The sequence below is a fragment of the Phoca vitulina genome, unplaced genomic scaffold (genome assembly GCF_004348235.1).
Source record: "Phoca vitulina isolate PV1807 unplaced genomic scaffold, GSC_HSeal_1.0 scaffold71, whole genome shotgun sequence".
In the NCBI taxonomy this organism is placed as follows: domain Eukaryota; kingdom Metazoa; phylum Chordata; class Mammalia; order Carnivora; family Phocidae; genus Phoca; species Phoca vitulina.
Genome location: NW_022589774.1, coordinates 4,498,213 through 4,524,891, shown reverse-complemented (window position 1 = coordinate 4,524,891; position 26,679 = coordinate 4,498,213). Strand labels below are relative to the sequence as shown.

Below are 26,679 nucleotides of genomic sequence, written 5' to 3'. Positions count from 1 at the left end.
CACAAGTACTGTTTTCTTAGGAAAATATTCAACCTGGTACAAAGAAGGTCTATACCACCTAAAATGTCACTTAACCTCTTCAAAACTCAATTACTATTAGCCTGGAAATGAGCTAGATATCAAAATACATATTCTGTCTCAGAAAGAGCGTGTTTATAAACACAAAATAGTGAGACAATTTTTTTGAGAGAAAAAGAGAGTGCACAGCACGCACAAGCCCAGGGGTGGGGGACACAGAGAGGGAGAGGAGGAGAGAGACAGAGAATCCCAAGCAGGCTCCATGCTCAGCACAGAGCCCAAAGCAGGGCTCAATCTTACAACCCTGAGATCATGACCTGAGCTGAAATCAAGAGTCTCAGGCTTAACCAACTAAGCCACCTAATTTAGACAATTTTTTTAAAAGATTTATTTATTTATTTATTGAGAGAGAGAGCACACGTGTTGGGGGGGAGGAGAGAGAATCTCAAGCAGACCACTCTGAGCACAGAGCCTTACACAGGGCCTGATCTCACGACCCTGAGATCATGACCTGAGCTGAAATCAAGAGTCAGATGCTTAACCAAGTGAGCCATCCAAGTGCCCCCTAAACAATTTTTAAACATAAAGTAACTACACAGCATTTGCCTAAAGGATAAACTAAATAACACTGAAGAAATGGTTGTGTAGCAAGTAACCTTAACTTTTACATTTCATAAATCTTATTTCACAAATCTCAGTTTAAAGTAGTAAATAAGGATTTAAGGCAAGATGAATCCTGAACAGAATACCATTAGAACTAGTATAGTTCAAAACAGAAAATAACAGTCATCTAGATTATATAACACATAGAGGTTTACCTCCATTAATTTGAATTACTGTTTAACTTTATTCAGATTAAATTAGAAAAAAAAAAAACCTTTATAAAGAAAACAGATTTGACATGACTTTGATATCATTGATTCAGCCCCTCAGTCTCCAAAAAATAGGATAAAACTGAGTTTTAAATTCCATTACCTGGTATACTAGGGTCTTTGCTTCTAAAAAAAAAAAAAAAAACCTAATTACCTCACTTCTAACAAACTCAATAGAATGTAATACTAGTAATAAGCAAATCTTAGGCCAAGAAGGTAATCAAGTGAGATTTAAGAGACTCTTGTCAAAAACTTTACTCTCTGGATGTAAGAAATTCTTAACTAAACTTTATCATACTATCAAAAAATTCTACCATGATGAGTTTCTTGTTTTTACTATAGTTATAATCCTGGGAGACTAGTCAAATTATCATATGAATTAATTTAAACTGCTTCCTTCTGATGTTTCCTTTTATTCATTTACTCAACAACAAAAATAGTCACCAAAACAAGTATTTTCATGTCCCTACTCTGTGCTAGGCTCTGTGTTAGCACAAAGGATGAAGAAATGAGAAACACAGACCCTGCCTTCAAAGACTTCCGGTCTTGGTGGGCAGCAGGAAGCCAACACAATAACTAAGTCAAAAGACGGTGTGATAAATGCGAACAAGGGAAGCCCAAGGGTATTAAGAAAGGAGCACCTACGGAAGGTATTATCTTAGGAATACTGAAGGCAAGTAGTGATTAGACCAACAAAAATAAAGAGAGAGAGAAGGGACTGGGGATGACGTTTTTAAAATGAGAGTGAGATGCCAAATATAATCACTAGAATCTGGGCTTTTGCAACTGGATAAATAGTGGTGCCATTCTCTAAGGTGAAGAAAAGCGGAGAGGAAACTTTTAAGATAAGAACAAAGTTCAATTTTAGACATATTTGGCACAGGTATGGAGTTCAAGAGAGAGAACTAAGCAAGATGTATTCATTTGGGAATTATCAGCAGAGAGGTGTGCAATCACTCAGGAAAGCTTTCTCAGCATTTTTAACAAGATGAGGAATCTGAGGACAAAACAATGAGGAACCCTAACGATGAGAGGTCAGCCAGAAGGAAGAGGAAACCAAGTGCAAAGTAGGTATTTAAGAACTTGGTTTTGCCATGAGACAGACCACCTGGATGGAAGAAAAGATTTTATTTTAAAATGGAAGTGAATGAGACAAAAGCTGATAGTAAAGAACCAACAGTCCCAGTAAAAGAGCAAGAGGAATGAATAACTAAGACAAACCAATACTTGAAAAGTAAATGGTCTCAGGACAGTGAGGTTACAAGTGATTTTAATTTTCACATTTTTTGCTTCTCTGTAATTTCTAATTTCAATACATGAAAATAATTCTGTCATGGGGAAAAAAAGTGCTGTTTTTATATTTTTAAAATAGATCAAATTGTGTTGGTATCACGCTGCCAAAGGCAGAAATGGGTGATGGGCTTGTGAAAATAACCTTACATAAGATAAATGCCATCCTTAAAGCCATTATAAACTAGAAACGAGAGCTATTCAAAAGACTGTATGGGGCGCCTGGGTGGCTCAGTTGGTTAAGCGACTGCCTTCGGCTCAGGTCATGATCCTGGAGTCCTGGGATCGAGTCCCACATCGGGCTCCCTGCTCGGCAGGGGGTCTGCTTCTCCCTCTGACCCTCTTCCCTCTCATGCTCTCTGTCTCTCATTCTCTCTCTCTCAAATAAATAAATAAAATCTTTAAAAAAAAAAAAAAAGACTGTATGTAGCTCATGGACACAAATCTGCAGATAAAATTTCTGTTCTAATTAGGGTCATTTTTAAGGCAGAGTAACTTAAGGGGAAAAAGTTAGTAACTTAATCACAATAATGATAATAACAACACTGTCTATAAACTAGCATATAGTCTGTCAGAATAAGAATTAGAGCCTCCAAGGTAAGACTCTTTTTTTCATCATGCCTAATTTATTCTCTCACATCCTCCTTATTCTCAACACTAGAACTATAGAACCAAATATCTAAGAGCAAATATAAACCCTCAAGAAATGAAAGAAATCGGGGCACCTGGGTGGCTCAGTGCTTAAGCGTCTGCCTTCAGCTCAGGCCATGATCCCAGGGTCCTGGGATCGAGCCCCACATCGAGCCCCGCATCGGGCTCCCTGCTCAGCGGGAAGCCTGCTTCTCCCTCTCCCATTCCCCCTGCTTGTGTTCCCTCTCTCGCTGTGTCTCTCTCTGTCAAATAAATAAATAAAATCTTAAAAAAAAAAAAAAAATGAAAGAAATCAAAGCATCACAAAATGTACCATCTACTGCCTCCTTTTCTTCGTACTCCTTTTAACCTTGGACATTTCTAGAAATCTTCAAAAGGGAAAAGTGAACAAAAGCACATTTCCACTACATTAGCAGTACTGATGTTTATAAATGGACTACACAAAGTCCAAAAGATGCATGCAAAAATTATTTTCTCTAGTAATTGTTTCCTACTAGGAAAAAAAAAACTGTATAACAACTACTATTCTATTGAACAAACCCCTGCAGAAATTTCTTATTCATTAAAGTTACTTTGCATAAAATTCCTCAGTTAAATATTAATTCAGTGACAGTCATATATATACACTACGAATTTAGTAAAAGCTTTTGAACTTTCATTACAAACATTCCCTTAAATAATTTTTACATAAATGTTTTCTTTTCAGATAATTTCACTTAATGATAGCAAAAACCTTTAGATCCCATAAACAAAACCACTCAATTCAATTTGTCCTCTCACATAGTATTTTAAAATTGCTGAATCATCTTTTCTTGCAACCAGCACCACTACCATACTTGCTTACGGATTTTCTTTCTCCCCTTTTCAAGAGCCTTTTCTTTCCCTTGACACGTTTTAAATGTTTTCAAATGGTTTTTATCAAACTATTTTATTTATGAAATGACTTAACAGATTTCTGACGTGATACATAGAAAGTTCTATTTCAATTCTTCTCCTTTTCCCAAATTTCACCAGCGAAATCTACTACCTATAGAGAAACAGAGTTATAGGTTACTTTTTGAAAAAGGTACGGGAGGGAGGGCACAACATCTCTAGTTCTTTCTTTACCCTTCTGCAGATGTTCATGCTTTAGAGAATCTACTGAATGAGAGGCCACATTAACTGTTGCTGTCCCCCTGAGTTTCCCATGCTGCTCTTTTTTTTCTTTAAGATTTTATTTATTTATTTGACAGAGAGAAAGAGAGCACAAGCAGGGGGAGCAGCAGAGGAAGAGGGAGAAGCAGGCTCTCCGCTGAGCAGGGAGCCCGATGTGGGGTTCGATCCCAGGACCCTGAGATCATGACCTGAGCCAAAGTCAGATGCTTAACCGACTAAGCCACCGAGGTGCCCCATCCCATGCTTCTCTTAATAAATAAAAATTTAGAGGGAATTTTTGAAGGATAAAACTTTGTAAAAGAAATCTATCCTGGATAATTTTAAATTATTTCCTCCATGTGAGTATTTCAGCATTAGGAAGAAAACACTGCTACCTGGTAGCATGTACCAAGGTGTGCAAATACATCTATAAAAGAAAACCAACAAAACATCTCCAGTTTTATAAGGATAGCATATTATTAGCCCTATATTTGGTTAGATCAACAGAACATCTTCTAATCTTCAATAGCGCTTGGGAAGCCTGACTAAATTCTAAAGCAGTAACTAAATGAATCCTTTAAGAGGAGAGAGAAATTGAAAGGAAAGGAAATGGAAACAAACTCTAGGTAGCAAATTTCTCTCCTAGATGAGAATTCCAATGTTTGAATGAAATACATGAGAAGCTAGAGTGTTACAATTTCAAGGTTATTCTATATTTCAAGAAGCTGGCAAGACAGAAGACATTTTTTAAAATTTTTATACCATGTCTAACAAAGGACCATGCAATCATCTAACTAAAGGACACTTACAAGAGTTTTCTGATGAATGGTTCACCAACAGTTGTTATTATAAAAGAGTTTTCCCCAAAAAAGGATTAAGGAAATGGCAGAGAGTATGTTCATGGATAGGTTGGCTCAGGATTCTCCCTGGAAAATGGGAACATCAAGCTACAAACTACAGCATAGCAATCAGACAATGTATTCAAAGGAAACACAACCCATCTTTAATTTTAACAGAATTGTAAAATTTCAAAAGCAGAACAGACTGTACTGATTATTAATTCAACATAATTAGAAGAATTCTAAAGAAAGTCCATACTAGCCAATTGACACTTAAGTAAAGACAGTACTTAATACAATGGTGCAAATTACTTTCACTTCCATTTTGGAAGGATATAGATATAGAAATACATATATCCTTTTTTCCAAAATAACTATACTACAATATTCTCTTCCTGGTTAGTGAGGGGGAAAAGTGAGATATCTTAAAACACCTAAGAAAAATAGTATGAAATCTTTTAAAATTGTGTTTTATTGAACTCAAAACAAATATTGAATCAAATACAGCAAGAAATGCTAATGTATAAAATTTCAAATATTGTCTAAACCTGATGTCACACACTCAAACCAACCAGCACCAAACAATTTAAATGTATGAATCAAGCCAGGTTTGTTAAGTAAGGAGTAGTGGGGCTTGTTAGAAAATACATACTCCATCTAAAGACATTAAAATTCAAATGGGGGGGGAAACTTTTGCAGAATCAAGACTGCCAATTTATAATGTCTTTTTTAAACACTTTAGTAAGAAAAAAAATCCCCAACATATGTCCTTCTAATATGGTGTAAATGAGCAGGTACCAAAATGAAAGTAAATCAAAAAATGTTAAAACAAGCAAGCTCCCCAGTTAGGATTCCTTAAGGTATATAACAAGCACAAATAATTACAAATAAAGAATTCCATAGTTTTAAGCAAAAACACACAAACTGGTATCATTTTAGAGAGAAAGAGTCTGCAAAACAACTAACTACAAATTTAAAAAAGAAACAGACATCTACACCCAAAGCAGTTTTCCAAGGTGTCAACATGTCAACTCAATATAAAACTGAAAGTAGACAGAAACCCATAATTTATTATGATCTTTAAAATTAATTAGTTACCAAATACTCTTCATTTTTTATTAAAGTTATCATGATTTTGAAATAGATAAGAGCTCTTAACTAATACTAAAATCTTACGAATGTTAGTTTTCAGAAACATTATCACATTATTAAACAGCACTATAATTCCTTAAATTCTTCCTTGTATAACTTAACACCTACTAAAACTTAACCATACTTAATAGGTCTTAAATAGGAAACTTCAGCTACTGTTTTGTGAGCTAAAGATGATCTCCAGACAAACACATAAATATGAAAACAGACATACCAACAATTCCGTTTCCTCAACAAAGCATTTAATTAAATTTTTGTCAAATATATAAAATAAAATTTTCATATGTATAAACATGTTACCTCCTGGACATCCTCTGGATTTCTTCGTGAAACAACCTAAAACAAAACATACACAGAAATATCTCATCATTACCAAAATTTAAGATTTCACATCTGTATAATTAATTACAACAGTATTTGACTGAGAAATTCAATTTGCTTAAAGGAAAAGAAATACCATATTATATCACTTACAAAGAACTCAGCTATATAATAACTTCACCACCTGAAACACATGCTAAAAAAATTAAGAAAAAGGCAGCTAAAGGGATACCTGGGTGGCTGAGTCGGTTGGGCGGCTACCTTTGGTCATGATCCCAGGGTCCCCCCCCTCCCCCCACCGCATCGGGCTCCCAGCTCCATGGGGAGCCTGCTTCTACTTCTCCCTCTGCAATTCTTGTGCTCTCTGGCTCTCTCTCTCTCTCTGCCAAATAAATAAAATTTTTAAAAAAAAAAAAAAAGGGAAGGAAGGAAGGAAGGAAAGGAAGGAAGGAAGGAAGGAAGGAAGAAAGAAAAAAAGAAAGAAAGAAAGAAAGAAAGAAAGAAAGAAAGAAAGAAAGAAAGAAAGAAAGAAAGAAAAAGAAAGAAAGGTAGCTAAAAAAAAAGCCCACACACTAAAGTTCATACATTACATTCATAAGAGAATGCGGTGGCTTCACTCTTACTTGACATAATTCTAACAAGCTTTTCTACCCCACTTCCCAGCCTACATATAAAGTAGAAGCAAAAAAAGCAGCTGTGCCCATTCAAAGTATACAAGGGATGGCTCTGTATTATTTCTTACAACTATACATGAATCTACAGTTAGCTCAATAAAAATTCCAATTAAAAAAAAAGCAGCCACAGTGCTCAGGCACACCAATACCTGTGTGAAGTAATCACTGACCACCGAACGGGTGAAGAAAAGTAACTTACAAAAAATCACATACAGCATTCAGGGACAAATAATCCTATCAATATTCCTTGAGCAAAGAAAAAGAGGGGGATTATTTCAGACTTCTCTAATTATGAAAGCCAAAAAGTTTAACACCATTTAGAAAGATTTCCTTACAAAACTTACAAAAAGAAGAAGGCTGGGTGTTTAAATCATCAAACAGCACTGGAGAGTAGGTAAATCTCACATTAGATACATAATACCATCTATGTAAATGTAAATTTCGTGAACTAGATGCTTTAATATGGATTTTGCAAAGACAAAAAGATACATTAACACATTAAAATAGTTCCCTATGGATGAGAAGAAGAAAGAAGTCTTGGCTGACTGGTGACAGAACCGTAAACTGAAGATTATGATCCACTCAACAGGCTTGACCTCTACTATAAAATGGGGAATAATACTCCCTGCCTGGCCTGGCTCTGACAGACATCAAATCAGAGCACGGCAAGAACATCATAATAAAAAAGTTAGTTCCTTCTCTCCCTTACTAGAGAATTTAACTATCTTGAGAGGCCCCACCTAAGAATTCCAGACGGGACAGGTTTCCAATTTCTTGCCACTCTATTCTCCAGCTTTCAGGATATATAAATTTGGTGAATTCTCTTGGCAATTTTCATTAATTTAGAATAGTGTTATCCACTAGAACTTTCTTTGATCATGGAAAGAAATGTTCCTTATCTGCACTGTTCAACACAGTAGGGGCTGGCCACATATATGTACGTGGCTACTGAGCACCTGAAACATGGCTACTGCAATTAATAACTGAATTTTTAATTTTATCTCATTTAAATTAATTTAAATTTAAATACAAATAGCCACATATGACTGATTCTTACTGTATTAGACAACACAGATTTAGAATAAGAGGCTAGAATAGTTAACTAATGACCATAAAATTATTCAAATACTGAATTTTAGCTATTACTTTCACATACTAGCACCCCCCCCAACATACACCCACCTTTCTAAAACTATGATAGTGTTTCACACAACTAATGATTTAATTTTGCCTACTATAAATTTTTCTTAAATTTTTGTAAAATATGCTAATGAGAAGAGAGTCAGGGATAATCAAGCCACAGATAATCTGCCCACCAAAAACAGTCAACATCTGATCACTGGCAAGAAGGTTTAGTCAGGTGTACCTGACATTCTACAAGTTTTCTTTTATGGAAAAGTAATAGATTTACTAATTTACAACTCAATCACTTTGTAAATATATGAAGATATCTTACTATTTTAAATAATCTTCCTTTACATACGCAAATGATCTTTTTGTGACAAAAGAAATTATTTCCTGATTCAGTGTGCAATTAGAAGTATCACATTTTGGATTTTCTTCAGGTAAGCCATTCCTGGAAATCAAATATATGTATACTGAGTAAGCAGAAATACATTAGCCATCCCCTAATAATATCCACAACTTTTTAAAAGTTTGTTTATTTTTAGTAATCTCTTCACCCAATGTGGGGTTCAAACCCACAACCCCAAGATGAAGAGTCGCACACTCTTCCAACTAAGCCAGCCAGGTCCCCAATATCCACAATTTTAAAACCATCTTATCAGAAATAGCCAATCTGATTATGATTTGTCATCTACAGGCTGAGTGGCTCACAGAGTTCTATGTGCTGCTGCTACATGGTGAATTAGACAAAGCCCCTGCATTCACACCTTCACGGAGTTCACAGTCCAGTGATACGCGTGCGGGGGGGGGGGGTGAGGAGGAAATGCAGAATGGAGGAGGAGGGTTGTATTTCCCAAACTTATTTTAGTATCTCAGGGAACAGCAGTGTGCTAAGCAACAGGTTGGGAAAACACTTCATCCCAGACCTTTCCCTGACACTGGATGCTCACTGTCCAGACCACAGTGGCATCCCTGAAGCTGTCAGGAACAGCTGAGTGATTAAGACTTCTAATGTTTTCATGATAATAAATTATTCATAGTTAGTATAGAAAATACAGTAAACCAAAGTTTAGGTATTCTTAAAGTACCTAAGTGAAGGTCTTTAATTTAAGCTTACAAGAACTTCTCTTCACCCTCAAATACTTCTCATGTGAAGGGGCGAGGGATTTAATCAGGCAGAGATCAGAAAATTAAATCAAAAGCTACCTGCCAAGTATTAACTATCCCTTTCCCCAAGAGCATAAGCAAAGCTTAGTGAAAATCATGTCTGGAGAGTTCAGGACTATACTTTCCTGGTTCCCCTCTTTCCTCCTTGGTTCTTTTGCTTCTCTTTTGCAGGTTCCTCTTCCTCCTTCTATCCCCCAACAATCTGTGAGCATTCCAAGAATCAATCCTAGACTCTGTTTCTTAGCCTCCTTTTCAGTATTAAGAAAGAAAAGTCTATACCGGTGCTAATACTGTTCAAGGTACTGTGCTAGGCATGGAGGGGGGAAAAATCTGATTTTGTACATTTATATTTGCAAAGCACTTTATTAATGATTCATTTTATTCCCTCAACAACCTATGAACTAGGCAGGAGTGGTTATTATGAGTCTCCCTTTTACCAATAAGGAAATAAGATCCAGAGACTTGAATAAGATCACATGACTATTCACCTTTAGATTTGGAATTAGACTTTGGATTTCTGACTCCTGGTCCAGTGCTCTTTCCACTGTACTACACTGTATCCCTCAAATTATCCGTAATATTTTCAGCAATAATTGAGTTTACTTACTTCCACAAACCCTGTCACCATTAGGTTTTATTTATTCTTTCACTTATTCACTCAACAAATATTAAGGCCTACTCCACTTCTAGATACTGAACTATAACAGAAAATACACTGGGTCTGATCTCTACACCACTATATTATAAAAATATAACCGCTTGGCAAATACATTAGCAAGTTCAACCACTTGGCGCCCCACTATAAGAGATTCAGTATTCCCACATGCATAATCTTATTTAAATAGTTAAGAATATGTCCCCTGAGATGGAAATCAAAAACACAAAAGGGTTGGTTAGGATAACATAGGTTGAGACCAAATATCCAACTCTTTCTAACTATGTAATTCTCTTCAGCAGGAATTTAAAATTGGTGAAAAATAAGAATATTGATCAGAAATCTGAAGAAAGAATACGATCATAATGAAAATGAACAAAATGAGCCCTCAGACCCAGATTTTTATAACTTATAACACTATCTTAGCAATTATCTCAACAAGTAATATCAACTCTAAAAAAAAAAAAACAAAACACTGTAAATTCCCTCTGATACAGGTTACTAGCTAGCATTTAGTAACTTCTTTTGGGGTGAATTTCAATATTTTGTCATAAAATTCAGCCAATAAATGCCACAAAAGATGGAATTTAAAGCAGTGATTCCTTTTGTCTAAACTTCCTAAATTTCCACTGTAAGCCTTACCTATCACCTATACAGATATCTTGTAGAGCCTCTTGGTATAGAGAATTCTATCACCAAGTCATCTTCCAATTATTACCCTAAAGCAGTGCTTCACAAACCGTGCTGTACGGAATATCAATATTCTTTAAAATCAGTGCTCTCAAAGGAAGAGCTTAATGGCCAATTCAGTTTACCTTTGTTTAAAAAAGAGACATTTTTTACAGCAGGCCTTTTCTAAAGCCTTTTAATACATTATCATGCATAGTAAATCTCCAAAAGAAAAATATGTAGTATCTATCCAGTCAACTTTTTGTTTTTATCATATGTTATCTGCTATTATTTTATTTATTTAATGCAACACCCATTAAATTTGAAATACAGTTGGGAAATGCTGCTGCAATGTTTGTAGTCCATCTGCCCCGTTAATGCCAACAGCAAATTCTGAATTTAGGAAAACAAACAAGGGCTTAAGTGAAGGTCATTATCTCTTACGGTGCTAAGAAATTAAGTCCTCTAGGGGCGCCTGGGTGGCTCAGTCGTTAAGCGTCTGCCTTCGGCTCAGGTCATGATCCCAGGGTCCTGGGATCGAGCCCCGCGTCAGGCTCCCTACTCCGCGGGGGGCCTGCTTCTCCCTTTCCCACTCCCCCTGCTTGTGTTCCCTCTCTCGCTGTGTCTCTCTCTGTCAAATAAATAAAATCTTTAAAAAAAAAAAAAAGAAATTAAGTCCTCTACTTCATTTAATCACCACAACAATCCTGCCTGGTAGGATGAGATAACCAAGCCCAAGAGCATACAGTCACATACTAATATTAATCATATTAATCAGTTACAGGCAAGACTGGATCTCAGAACTCCATGATTCCAAACAAAGTACTCCTTCCAGGACACAACTAAATCGGCCCTCCTAAAGATTAAAATTCTGGGGTGCCTGGGTGGCTCAGATGGTTGAGCGTCTGCCTTCAGCTCAGGGCATGATCTCAGGGTCCCGGAATCGAGCCCCGTATCAGGCTCCTGGCTCAGCGGGGAGTCTGCTTCTCCCTCTCCCTCTGCTTCTCTCCCCTGCTCATATTCCCTCTCTCTCTCTCTCTCTGTCACATGAAATTCCAAGTATGCAAGTAATATTCCTGATGCCTGTTAGGTAAACCCATTTTGTCTTTTACAGAGAAATGTAAGTTGACCAAAAAATAGCAGCTGAAGAAGTGCTTTGGCAGAAGAGAAGGAACTAAATAGAAAGGCGTCTGATTACAGGCTCTGGTACTAGCCATGAACTGCTTTTTTGCCAGTTTAGTAATAAACCAAAGAGAAAGCAACCTTAAAATGAGCCCTCTTTCCTATCTTTAAAACAAAGACCTGAGGGGGACGCCTGGGTGGCTCAGTCAGTTAAGCGTCTGCCTTCGGCTCAGGTCAGGATCCCGGGGTCCTGGGATAGAGTCCGACCCCTTGCTCAGCAGGAGCTCCTGCTTCTCCCTCAGCCTGCAGCTCTCCCTGCTTGTGCGCACACTCGCACGCGCTCTCTCTCTCTCTGACAAATAAATAAATAAATCTTAAAAAAAAAAAAAGACCTGAAGTTTTAGGGCTTGGACTAGCTCAGGCCCATAATAATCAACAGATCATACAGTCATTAGGTCCTCTAGATCCTTTTCAGAGTGCTAACTTATTTTATCTACTTCTTAATAAGTATTACCAACTTTCTTTAAAAGTTTAAAATACTCATTTATCTAATTACCATCATAATTATGATTTGAAGTCACTCTCTTCACTCAGACCCACACAAAAGAACTGTCTTCTTCATAAGATTGAAAGATAACTCCTAGAAAACAGAGCTACAAAAATCAGTCAAATCTATTATATCGCTTACAAAAAATGATCACAAAATTAGTCCCTTTAGAACCAAGTAGAAATGAGTTAAATATAAATTTTAAGAAGCTACTTTTATGAGCAACTTATTTCAGTCAAGTCTTCTGATGGCTCTTCAGCTACCAGTCTGGTAATAGAGCTAAGTGGATAAAGGGTTTACAAAAGTAACATTTTTTTTTTAAAGATTTTTATTTATTTATTTTACAGAGAGAGACACAGCGAGAGAGGGAACACAAGCAGGGGGAGTGGGAGAGGGAGAAGCAGGCTTCCCGCGGGGCAGGGAGCCCGACGTGGGGCTCGATCCCAGGACCCTGGGATCATGACCTGAGCCGAAGGCAGACGCTTAACGGCTGAGCCACCCAGGCGCCCCCAAAAGTAACATTTTTTAAAAACTAAGTGTCAAGATACAAATAATCAAACATGAAAAAAAAGGGGGGGGACACATGCCCACTCTTCATCTCTCAAAGATAGGACTCCCCAAATGTGGGATGAGAATAATTGGATATACAAAAATGTAAGGCTATACTACACCGAACATTTCCCATTGTGGTGATTAGGTAAACCAAATGGCACATTCATCAACGCAATGCACACAATCCTGACTTTCAGGCATTTGACTTTCAAAAAATCCATACTTTCATATAAACATACTGACACCTTTAAACTGCATTTCATACACACACACACACACACACACACACACACACCCTCTCTCTCTCTCTCTGGCAAGAATAGGTACCTCAAAGCGCCCAGCTCCCAGAGGCAAGTGTCCTCTTACCAAACTCAACCTCCACCCTACCCCATCACCTGCTTCTCAGTTTCTCTTTCCCTCTTTTCCCTGCAGAGCTGCAGGTTGTCACTGGTTGGCAAGAATATTTGGGTTGGTTAATCACCCGCCAGCCAGGTAGTCTGGACCCAAGAGACAGCACCTGCACAAACCAATTTAATTAGACATTTTACAACATTGTTTAGTTCTCTGGAATGAAAGAACTTCCATATAAGATACATAAGTCAACGGGAAAAAATTCAGACATTCCACTTTCTAACAAGTTTTTACAAAAGTAATATGTTGAAAGGAATGATTGCTTTCTACATCATTAAAATCCCAAAATCTAAAGAGAGAATAAAGACTATAACAGCAAGCTACCTTTGGACACTCAATAAATGTTAAGTTGTATTTCTCACTTTAAATTTACCAACTATAATGGCACCACTCTAAGGTAAACTATTTTCCAATCTAATTTCAAGGAAAATCAAAATCATTGTTGTTAAAGTTTGCAGTTTAACACAAAATCTTAATATCTGAGCATATAAGTTATCAATACACAAAATGAAAACAGGATTGGCTTACATTTTTTAAAACCTGCTTACTAGGGGAGCCCGGGTGTCTCAGTCGATTAAGCATTCAACTCTTGATTTCAGCTCCGGTCATGATCTCAGGATCGTGAGATGGAGCCCCGCCTCAGGCTCCACTCTCAATGTGGAGTCCACTTGAGATTCTCCTTCTCCCTCTACCTTTGCCCCTCCCCCTGTTCACATTCTCTCTAAATAAATAAATAAATAAGATCTTAAAAAAAAAAAAAACCTGCTTACTAACATTTTTCACATGAGATAGTTTTCTATTAAACAGTATTAACAGTTAAAAACAAAGGAAAGGTAGAATAAAACAAGATGCTAGAAAAAAACTGAACAACTTAAGAACCATGATTTTTCTTTTTTTTTTTTTTAAAGATTTTATTTATTTATTTGAGAGAGAGAGAAAGATAGCAAGAAAGCAAGAGCAGGGGGCGGAGAGAGAAGCAAACTTCCCATTGAGCAGGGATTCCCAAAGTGGGGCTTGATCCCAGGACCCTGGATCATGGCCTGAGCCGAACCATGATTTTTCAAAATTTTTAATCATAAATACATTTTTCAACAAATTAATCTCCCTCCCTACCCCCATGACTACTCCATTTGCTGAAACTATTTCCAGAGTAAGCCAACACCATTTTTCAAGAAACCTTCATGGAGCTACTGATTTAACAACCAAAACCTAATAATTCTCACTGCTTTAACATCAGACATTTGTAATAATATAAGCAGCTAAGGGTTTAAAATTTAGCAGGCTTGGGGTGCCTGGGTGGCTCAGTCATTAAGCATCTGCCTTCGGCTCAGGTCATGATCCCAGGGTCCTGGGATCGAGCCCCACATCGGGCTCCCTGCTCAGCAGAAAGTCTGCTTCTCCCTCTCCCTCTGCCTGCCGCTCCCCCTGCTTGTGCTCTCTCTCTGTCAAATAAATAAATAAAATCTTTTAATAAAAAAATAAATTAATTAAATAATCTTTTAATAAAAAAATAAAATAAAATAAAATTTAGGAGGTTTTTATTTCCTCATAGTGGCTTAAATTATTACTTGAAATGTTTATGAATATGCATTACTTTCAAAATAAAAAGCTATCAAAACTAAAAATTAAATATGCTGCATTCAGCATACAAAAACTCCACAGTGAATATCATACTGAAGAGAAAAAGACTGAATGCTTTCCTCCTAAGATCAGGAACAAGGCAAGGATGTTCACTTTCACCACTTCTATTCAACACTGCACTGTAAGTCCTAGGCAGAACACTAAGACAACAAAAAGAAATAAAAGAAATAAAACTATTCCCTTTGCCAAACGTGTATTGTCTATGTAGAAAAAAATGAAAACTCTACCAAAAACTCCTAAAACTAATAAATAACCTTGGAAAGATCATAGGATATAAAGTCAACAGAAAAATAAACCCAAATGTCTTTATACTGGCAACGAAAACTTGAAAGTCAAATTTTAATACTATTCAGAGTAGCTACAAAAAGATGAAATACTGAGAAATATATCTAACAATAATGTCCAGAATCTGTATATTGAAAATTATAAAACATTGATGAAAAAAATCAAAGAACACCTAAATTAATGGCAAGACATAGTGTGTTCATTGCAGATTTGCAGATTCAACACAGTAAAGATGTCAATTCTCCCCAAAATTGACCCACAGATTTAATGGAATTCTAATCAAAATCCTATCAGGATTTCTTATAGATATAGACAACCTGATTCTAAAATTGATATAGAAAAGCAAAGGAACTAGATAGTCAAAACAATTTTGAAAAAGAATAAAGTTGGAGGAATTCTACCTAATTTTAAGACTTAATATAAATATAAACCTACAATAATCAAGGCAGTGTGGTATGAAACAAAACAGAGAATCCAGAAACAGATCCACACATATATTTGCTGATTGATTTTGGACAGAGATGCAAAAACAATTCAATAAAAAAAGAGCTAGTCTCTTAAATAAAGTGTTTTGTTGCAATTGAACATCCATATGCATGTTCTGTCTAAACCTCACACCTTACACAAAAATAAACTCAAAATGGATCATAGAGCCAAATGTTAAATGCAAAACACTAAATCTTCTAGAACAAAACATTGGGGGAAAAAATCTGTGACCTGAGGTTAGTAAAGAATTTTTAGATACAACACTAAAAGCACACTTCATACGAGAAAAAAAAGAGAGAGACTTCACCAAAATTAAAACTTTTTGCTTTGTGAAAGACACTGTTAAGATAATGAAAAGATATGCTATACACTGGGAGAAAATATATACAATCACGTATCTGACAAAAAAATTTACATCCAGAACAAATATAGAATCTCAAAATTCCACACTTAGAAAACAATCTTATAAAAAATGGGAAGAAAAGACGGTCTTCAAAAGGTTAAATATTGAATGATTCTATTTATACAACATTCTCAGAAAGACAGAAGTAGAGTGGTAGAGAGCAGATCAGTGGTCGCCAAGGAGCTAAGAGGTGGGGAGAAGAATATATAAAAGGGATAGCATGAGGGAGTGTTTGGGGATGATGGAACTGTTCTGTTTCCTGATGATGACGGTGGATATTTGAATCTATTGTTTAAAAATTCATAGAATTATATAAGAAGTCAATTTTACTACATATCGATTTAAAAAGGAACACTTAAAAAGAAAAATATTGCCTCTTTCCAGTCTTCTCTCAAATCCCTGCTATTGTCCAGCTCTGTGCTAGGCACCATGAATACAAAGTTAAAAAGGCAGTCCGCCCTCAAAGAAGGAAGCAAACAAGTACATTATGATAAAGGCTTTAAAGGAGGGATATATAATCCACATGGAGTTCTACACGTAAGAAAGGCTTCCTGGAAAACACAGGGCAGGAGCTGACACTTCACATGAACAGGGATACCAACATAAAAGAGAAGTGCATTCCAGACAGAGGAAACAGCATCTAACATAAAGGTATACGAGAAAAGTGTACTAATATATTACAAATAATTCCTTTCCTTCACACAAGAAGTCCATACAAGAATACGGTCAGGAATTGAATGCAGGTTCCCTCCAAGCAACACAAATAGTGTTCCAATTTGAAGCCTTGGAAATGGCAATTTTCAGACTCAAATCAAGCTAAGTATTTCTTCCATTCATTCCCTGCTCCCCTTTGTTCACATTATCACAGTCACTGTACTTTCCATGTATCCATCACTTTTGCCAAACTACAGTAAGGCCCTGTGGGGACACACAGGCACCCCCATACATACACCCACAGCATCTAATGAAATACGTTTTATATAGGTATTCAACAGCAGCACTGGGATAAAAGCACTGCGACTGGGGCCAGTCTACCTGTGTTCAAGTCTAGACTCCACCATTAGCTAGCCGTGTGACCCTGGGCAAGTTACTTAGCCTCTCTGTGCCTCAATTTCCTCATTGATAATGTGAGAATAATAATAGCACCTACTCACTGGGCTGCTATAGAAAATGCACTTGATTTATATAAAGTGAATAGAACAGTGCTTGACTCATATAAGCACCATATAAGCGTTTGCTATATAAAATGTGGACTTATGTATTCTCAGTTTGAAAAAACACCCAAATTGCTTTAAGTATGCACAAGACTTGCACACTGAAAATTAGAAAACATTGCTTAAAGAGCCAAATAAATGGAAGATACATGTTCATGGATCAGAAGATTCAATATTGCTAAGATATCAATGTTGTTAAGACATCTTCTTCTGTAGAAGCTGATCTGTATTCTCAATGTAATGCCAATCAAAATCTGGGTAGGTATGTCTGTAGAATTTGTCAAACTGATTCTAAACTTTATACAAAAATGCAAACAATCTAAAACAATCAAAGCAATTTTGAGAAAGAGAACCTAATTTCAAGATGTTAGTATAAAGCTACAGCAAACAAGGTTGTGTGCCATCAAGAAAAATGAAAGCAAATGTCTATACAAAGACTTCTATACAAATGTTCATGATAACTATATTCATAATAGCCAAAAATCAGAAACAATCCAAGTCCTCATTAACAGAATGGATTAACTGTAGTATAACCATACAAAGAAATACTGGTCAACCATAAAAGAGAATAAAAACACACAACAACATAGATGAATCTCAAGTAATCATGCTGAGTTAAGAAGCCAGACCAAAAAACAAAGTGCATACTGTCTGATTCCATTTATATCAAATTCTAGAAAATACAACCTAATCTACAGTGACAGAAAACTGACCAGTGGTTGCCGAGGAATAGGGGGTAGGGAGGGGGAACTGAAGGCCAAGGAGCATGAGGGAACTTCTGCAGTGAGAACTATGGCAGTGGTTACACAACTATATACATTTGCCACAACTCGTCAAACTGTACACTTAAAATTGATGAGCTTGGTTGTACATAAAGTATGCCTCAATATAAACAAAATATAGTCATAAGGCAACAGTGCCATTTAAAAATTAAAGCATACCTTTTGCTTTCCATATTCATGGAAAGAATACAGGTAAGAATTACCATTCACTTAATGTTGTTGAGAAATCTATATTACAATACGAGTTTTGTAAATGTAGCATGATGAAACAACCAAAAACACTGCTAATGGCTCTTTTATATCTGCGTCTTCTTTAATTAAGAATTAAAGGAAATCTATAAAAGAATTTTCCAATTCTTAATAAAAATACTTACTCTAGATAAAAATTCATAAACAACACAGAATTTAACTAGGAAATCTGTTAGCATGCCTGTAACTGGCCATAAGGTTATCCAAGCCTGCTAGGTTCCAGAGAATTGCAAAACAAAATATCAAGGAGTTTTTAAAAGATGAGAGAGCTCTTATGCTACCTGAAATTTAACAATGGTACTTCCCATGATTCTAATTCTACTTCTGCATAAAGAACGCTGTAAAGGTCAAGAATATAGGGACTATTCCTTAAGGCTAGAAGTAAATTAGTAGTAGGAAACACTGAGAAGACATCCCTAATCTTTATCTCATGAAGTTCTCTCAGGGGAGCACTACTTACTTGGTTAATTCTCCTGAGGAAAGATGTTTTTCTCCTCAAGTCTCAAAGAATAATAAATATTTTACTTGTTTTATAATAGTAAGCGCAGTTATTTTTTAAAAGTATATCTCCAGGGCGCCTGGGTGGCTCAGTTGGTTAAGCGACTGCCTTCGGCTCAGGTCATGATCCTGGAGTCCCGGGATCGAGTCCCGCATCGGGCTCCCTGCTCGGCAGGGAGCCTGCTTCTCCCTCTGACCCTCCCCCCCTCTCATGTGCTCTCTCTCTCTCATTCTCTCTGTCTCAAATAAATAAATAAAATCTTTAAAAAAAAAAAAAAAAAGTATATCTCCATGTTGACCCTCAAGCTTTAAAATTAAAAAAACAGAGGCGCCTGGATGGCTCAGTCATTAAGCATCTGCCTTCGCCTAAGGTCATGATCCCAGGGTCCTGGGATCGAGCCCCACATCAGGCTCCGACCCCACATCTGGCTCCCCGCTCAGCGGGAAGCCTGCTTCTCCTTCTCCCACTCCCCCTGCTTGTGTTCCCTCTCTCACTGTGTCTCTCTCTCAAATAAATAAATAAAATCTTTAAAAAAAAATTTAAAAAAACAAACCCTGTAACAGAAACAAAAAATGAGGAAATAGCCATTTACAAGGAGAAAAAAAGACAGTGTAAGCAACTTCCCAGTTCAAATAACCACAGCAATATGTAGCATGCATATTATATAAATCCGGTTACTTCTAAGGCAATGTGCTACTTCACGTTCTAATTTACATTGTCATAAGTTAACTGTTGTCATAAAAATTAGTTCACAGCTTAAGAAAAGGTATTTGAGATGTAAATTAGGTTAACCTTTCCTTCTACGAAGTAAGACTACAAGTAATAATCATGTTCAGCGTTTCCTATTCAAGATCCACACACATGCACACCTTCAGGCCTTTATAGGCTCTATTCCTCCCATTCACCCTTCTATCTACGATGCCCTCTCCTTTTATCCCACCTGTCTGGATTCTTGCCATCTTTCACCATTTATCTTAATTGGTCCACGTTCCCGGATCCCATGAGCCAGAGCTATCTCCCTGTCTTCTGAAATCTCATAGCTCTTTTCTGTAGTCTCTTACAACATTTAACATTTCCATCTTGTACTACACTTCTTTAAGCCCAGTTAACTCTCTTCTACTGGGAGCATCCTTGAAAGAAAGGTACATGCTTTCTTCAGCCTTGTATTCCTCATAGCACTTAGTGCCTGGAACTAAACATTTATTGGGTGTGCTGCCTAGAATGGGAAGGAAAACATTCAACAATATTTTTTTTCAACACTGTGTGCCATACATACATTGTCGTAGGTGATATAAAAGGAAACAAATACCAATGATAGAGACCTACTGTAAATCTACTAAGAGACACAGACATGTAAATAGATTAAGCATAAGGGATGAATTAGGGTGCTATGAAGGGAACACTATGTATATTGAAGATTGTTCTAATTCCATAAAGAATGTTAGGAAACTAAGTCTAGATTTTGAAGGGCCCAATAACTAGAAAGGTTTCAAGAGTGGTATAATAAGGGTCCCTTAACTGTAATCTGAAAAAATTTCTTAATCTGAAACTAACACTCCCACCCATGTAACAACCTTACTTGCATAGCAGGGGAGTAACAAATTTCACTCAATTCTCTGTATAACCCTCTGAGATAACCAAGCCTGGTCTTATCTTTAAACAAATTTGCTCCTCCCATCTTCTCACATGACTGAATTGTGGGCCATTTCCATAAAACATGTACTACTTTCATGCCCCAAATTGTTTATCTAAATATACCTAACCTTTAAGGTTCTTCTCAAATTCTACTTCCTGAGCTCTCCGACACACAGGATTATGCCATCCTCCAAATGTATGTTGCACTATTACTACTATCTGTACCTCTCTTCTTTAACAACTAATGACAATGATAAAATTAATTCTTAACTTTTTATATAACTTGGAGTTAAGCAGAACTGGTCTCAAATCCTAAATGTGCACCTGCCTTATGATGTAAAGTTAGTCAAGTTATGAAACTTCCTTGAACCTCAGTTTCTTCATCATTAAAATTAGGATTCAGTTGGGTAATATGTACAACATGCCTAATATACACACATACTCATACATACATACGTCACAAACATTCCGACTTATTTTTGTTATTCTTTTCCAAGAAGGGAGATGCAAACTCTCTTTAAAACTCAAGGCAAAAGCAATAAAACATGAACAAAGTGGGTACTAAAAATTGGTTAGTTGATGTAAAGGAGCCTCACACCTTTTAAATATGCCCTCAAAACAACTCACACAAGACACTCCCAGGAGAATTTCTCCTATGTCTCCTACTACTGCAAATTATGAAAATCTCAGGCAAAAAGACACAGCCAAACACAGAGGGCCTAGGCTGGTGACTACAGTGACATCCTTCTCAAGAGTCTGTCTGCCTCACTACAAACCTGACACTGTATAAAAGATCAAGGGAAGAAATATCGTTTATTACATAAATCAAATAATACATGAATTAGTTTTTCGAGCTACACTATCCCGGCGAAGCAAGCAAAACCATTTCTGCTGATTTCAGCCTCAGAAGAGAAAGTACTACTGGGATAGGGTCTGAATCATCAATTTAAAACCATCAACGCCTGCCCCACCCTGGAATGAAGGCACTGCCGCGACCTTCTATAGCACAGTCTCGAGCATTCAACACTCAGCCCCTACCCCAGTCTTCCAGAAGTCCCCACCTCCGACGCATGTCCGGCACTGGGCGCACCCAGTCCCATCCCAGGCTCTGACCCAGGGTCAGGTACCCCCACACAGGGTCCATACCCTAGTCCCTCACGCCCCAACTCTGGTTCTACGCCCGACCGACACCGGTACTCACCCGGGCGGTGACCTTATACACCGTGTAGCCCCTTGGATGTCGCTGGGGCTCGGTGACAGTGTAGAAACGGGCCAGGTCGGCACCCCGCTCCCGGGGAGAGGTCATCCTCCTGCCGCCTCTGCCGCCGCCGCCGGGCGGGGACCATCAGCGCAACCCGGCGCCGCCGCGGTCCGGGATCCCCAAACAGCAGCGAAGCGGCGAGGGGGCGGTGGCTCCACGGCGGCCCTTCGCTGCGCGGCTCTGCTTCCGGCTCGGCAGAGAAGCTTCCGGGTCAGGCCGCGGCCAGCGACCTGGGGGAGGGGAGACTCCACGCTAGAAGCTGACCCCCATCCCGGCGTGAGCCTGGCAAATGGACAAGGATCAAGTGGTCGCACGGCACTCTCGTCACTGCGGAAGCTGAGACTTCTCCGCTAAGTCTCTGTGCGCTAGCTCCGACACCTTCTAGATGTTATGAGCGCTGTTAGCGCCAGGACACGCAGGTGAGACCTCGGTGCTCCACACGCTCGCCCAGCGCAGCCCGTGTACAAACTTACATGGAGTCGTGAAGGGATGGCATCTTCTTTCGTTCCTTACTCACGGCCTGTCATTTTAAATACCCACAGCAACATCTGAACTCTGGCAGACACAACCGTTCCTTCTTTCTAAGACAAATCCCGTCCATCTGTGCACCTGTCTTTCGACCTCCACAACAGCCCTCAACCCTGTATCACTCTTAAAATGCATCCCCTCGGATTCTAAAAGCTGGAACCTGCGTCTAACTGGGGAGAAAAAAAATCACACGACCTCTGAAAGCTACTATGAAGAGAGAGTTTCCATTCAGTTGGTTGCTATCCCGTGTTTGGCAAATCCTTTACCTTTCCTTGATCAGGAATTTCACATTTCCCGTAACATTCGTTCCAAGTCTTTGCCATTTTCCTCAGTTCTCTGTTCCTCTTAGTGTTGCCCCTCGACCGTTTGTCCCCGCCCTTCTTGGAGGGGAAGGAGGGAGGAGCCCTTAGTACAAACACCTTCATCTCACATACCTATTCCGATATGAGATGTAGACATATCCCTTCCTCATTTTTAAAACTGATCACTCTGCCTGTGTGCTGAAACCCATCCCCTTTGGCAGACCTAAAGACATTGTTCCATCAGGGACATCTAAACTCTGCTTTCGGTACCTTTAAGCTCTTCCTCACCACTGACTCCTTCTTCCTAACCTGCATATGCCTGAATCTATCATTCATTAAACCTGATTTCACATACATTGTGCCAGACATCATGCTCACTAGGCATTGGAGTTACAAAGAGAGTCCCTGCTGTCAAGTACTATCTAGTAGGAAAAAAACAGAATAATTAAAACATACTGTTATAAGTACCATGACAAATGTATTTATGGAGTGCTGTAGAGCACATCATATTCAGAATGGAGGGTTTTCTGATAGAGGGGAAACTGTATTTGAATCTTGAAAGAGAGATAGGAATTACCAGGCTGAGATGAGGGTAAAGGACATCATCACAGTTGCCTTTTTTCCTCCTCCTTTCTTTCTCCTTCCCCTCATTATCAAGACTGCTTAAATTGTTTTTAAAGTAATCTGCCTCAGGGGCACCTGGGTGGCTCAGTTGGTTCAGCATTTGACTTCAGCTCAGGTTCATGATATCAGGGTCCTGGGATCAAGCCCTGCATCAGGTTTTGCACTCAGCAGGGAGTCCGCTTGTCCCTCTCCCTTTGCCCCTTCCCGCTTATGCTCTCTCTCTCTCTCAAATAAATACATAAGAAATCTTTTTAAAAATAATCTGCATCAGTATTCACACATTTATACATTCATGAATATCACACATTAATTATCATACTCACTTCAATCTGCCTTCACTACTACACTCCTACTATGAAACTACTTTGAAAAAATTTCTAATGACCAATATTTTCAGAATTTGAACACTTCTGACCATTTCCACCTTTTCAGAAGTCCTCTATGTCCTTAGTATATGAGTCAGCATTCTCTTTGCTTTTTCTATTACACTCTGAATCATTCACTCCTTTTCAGTCTCCTTTGCTGATTTCTCCTCCTTTTAGGAAGATTTAGTGTTCCTTCTGTTCAGGATTTTGCCTTTGATCCTTTGTTCTTTATTCCCATTGACTTACAAATCTATATCCCCAGGCATATCTCTCTTCTAGAATTTGACTCATGTTACCTACATCTTTACCTGTATGTCCAATTACCACTGAAAACAGAACAGACTAAAATCTGAACTTTTATTTTGCTCATGAGCCTGTTCCTATCTCAATGACTGATTTTATTCTCCACTTAGTTACATTAGCCAAGTATCTGGGAATCATGCTTAGCAACTTTCTCTCCCACTTTCTCCAAATTTGTTTGATTCAGCAACAGCCATTGGTTAAAGCTAAAAGAATGGAACAAGATATACCATGAAAACACTACTCATAAGACTTAAGGAGACATATTACCAAGAAAAGAGAGATAAGACTTAATAACAAAGAGTTCAATGAATCAAGAAGGTATAACAATTTTAAATGTGCATGTGCCTAATAACAACTTAAAAGTGTAAAAAACAAAAGCCATTGTTCTGTCTGTTCTACAGTAATTAATAAAACAAGTAGACAAATAAATTAGTAAGGATTTGAAGACCTGAAAAGTCTATCAGCCAACTCCACCTGATTGACATTTACAGAACACTCCACTCAATAGTGGCAGAACATATTTGTTTCAAGTGCAGACAAGACATTCATCAAGTCAGAACATATCCTGGGCTGTAAAATAACTGTCACAAATTTTAAAAGACCACTATAAGTCATATGTGCTCTGTGGCCTCTGGGAATTAAATAAAAGCTAATAACAGAAAAGTACCTGTAAAATTCATGAATTCTTAGAAAGTAAATAACATAATTCTAAAAACCCATGGGTTAAAGCCCATGACAACAGACCTTTAAAAATATTTGAAATTGAATGAAAATTGGAACATAACATACCAGAAAATTTGTGGGACACAGCTAAAACAGTGTTTAGAGGTAAATTTATAGCCTTTAAAGGCCTATACTAGAAAAGAAGAAAGGTCATGAATCAATGATCTAAGCTTCCACCCTAAGAAATTTTAAAAAGATGATTAATATAAACCCAAAAAGAGCATGAGGAAGAAAAAAATAGAGAAGAAGAACTCTAAAATAGAAAAGAGAAAGGCAATGGTGAACAATCAATAAAACCAAAATCTGATTCTTTAGGGGAAAAGTCTAGAAAATTTATAAACTTCTAGCCAAAGGGCTCAAGAAAAAAGAAAAACAGGGGCGCCTGGGTGGCTCAGTTGGTTAAGCATCTGCCTTCAGCTCAGGTCATAATTCCAGGGTTCTGGGATCAAGCCCCACATCAGACTCTGCTCAGCGGGGAGTCTGCTTCTCCCTCTCCCTCTACCTGCAGCTCCCTCTGCTTGTGCTCTCTCTCTCTCTCTGTCAAATGAATAAGTAAAAATCTTTTTAAAAAAGAGAGAGAGAAAAAAGACAAAACAAATTATAGGTATCAAGAATGAAAAAAATAGGGGCGCCTGGGTGGCTCAGTTGTTAAGCATCTGCCTTCGGCTCAGGTCATGATCCCGGGGTCCTGGGATCGAGCCCCGCATGGGGTGGCTTGCTCTGCAGGAAGCCTGCTTCTCCCTCTCCCACTCCCCCTGCTTGTGTTCCTTCTCTCACTGTGTCTCTTGCTGTCAAATAAATAAATAAAATCTTTAAAAAAAAAAAAAAAAAAGAATGAAAAAAATACATCACAACATATCCTATAGTCATTAAAAGGAAAATGATTTATGTAAAGAGCTGTATGCTAATAAATTTGATGACTTATATGAAATGAATGAATTTATTAAAATACACAAACTACCAAAGTTCATTAAAAAATAAAAAGAGAGGGGCGCCTGTGTGGCTCAGTCATTAAGTGTCTGCCTTCGGCTCAGGTTATGGCTCCAGGGTCCTGGGATCGAGCCCCCGCATCGGGCTCCCTGCTCAACGGGAAGTCTGCTTCTCCCTCTCCCTCTCCCCCTGCTTGTGTTCCCTCTCTCGCTGTGTCTCACTCTGTCAAATAAATAAATAAAATCTTTAAAAAAGAATAAAAAGATAACTTGAATAGCCCTATCTCTATCAAAGAACTTGAATTCTTCATGCAAAACAAAGAACACTCTAAGCCAATGTAACTTCAGTGGTGAATTCTACTAAGCATTTAAGGAAAAGAGAGTATCAATTCTACCAAAACTCATCCAAAAATAGGACAGGGAATATTTACCACTTATTTTGTGAAGTCAGCTTTACCCTGAAACAAAAACATTTCAAAAAAGAATACTATAGGGGCACCTGGGTGGCTCAGTCAGTTAAGTGTCTGTCTTCAGCTCAGGTCATGATCCCAGGGTCCTGGGATTGAGTCCTGCATCAGACTCCTTGCTTGGCGGGGAGCCTGCTTCTCCCTCTGTCTTTTGCTCCCCCTGCTTGTGTTCTCTCTCTTCCTCTGACAAATGGATAAATAAAATCTTAAGAAAAAAAAATTTAAGGTATATAGTTAGAAAAGGAAGAAATAAATTTGCCTTTATTTGCAAAGGCCATGATCGCTACATTGAAAATCCTGAGGAATCCACAAAAAACTAATAGAACTAATAAGTAAATTTAGCAAAATCACAGGATTCAAAGTAAATATAGGAAAAGTCATTTATTTCTCTATTCTAGCAACAAAAAATGGAAAACTCAAAGGTAAAACCTTTTATGCTAAATTTAACAAAATGTGTACAAGACTACACAAAATGGAAAACATTGCTAACTGAAATTAAGAGAAAAACAAAATAAATGGAGAGAATATACTGTGTTCATGGGTTGGAAGATTCAGTATTGTTAATATGTCAGACCTCCTAAAAATGATCTAAGGCTTCATTGCAATCCCAGTTAAAATCTCAGCAGTCTTTCTAGTAGAAATTGAAAAGCTCACTCTAAAATTTAGATAGATAAGCAAAAGACCTAGAACATCCAAAACAACTTTGAAAAAGAAAACAGTTGGAGAACTCACACTGCCTGATTTTAAGACTTACTATAAAGCTACAGTTATTAAAATAGTGTGG

The 26,679-nt window shown here is 37.7% G+C and overlaps 1 protein-coding gene across 3 annotated transcripts in view; it reads right to left on the bottom strand.

Moving 5' to 3' along the window:
• Positions 1 to 22,430, bottom strand: part of RPS6KC1 (ribosomal protein S6 kinase C1) — a 246,129-nt gene extending 223,699 nt beyond the window's left edge. For all 3 annotated transcript variants that reach the window (XM_032393179.1, XM_032393177.1, XM_032393178.1), the window contains exons 1-2: positions 21,595 to 22,430; positions 6,257 to 6,292 (exon numbers count right to left, since the gene is read on the bottom strand). In XM_032393179.1, the coding sequence (XP_032249070.1) occupies positions 6,257 to 6,292; positions 21,595 to 21,699 (141 nt within the window). In that variant the 5' untranslated portion in view covers positions 21,700 to 22,430. The remainder of the gene's footprint in view (positions 1 to 6,256; positions 6,293 to 21,594) is intronic.
• Positions 22,431 to 26,679: the final 4,249 nt, after the last annotated feature.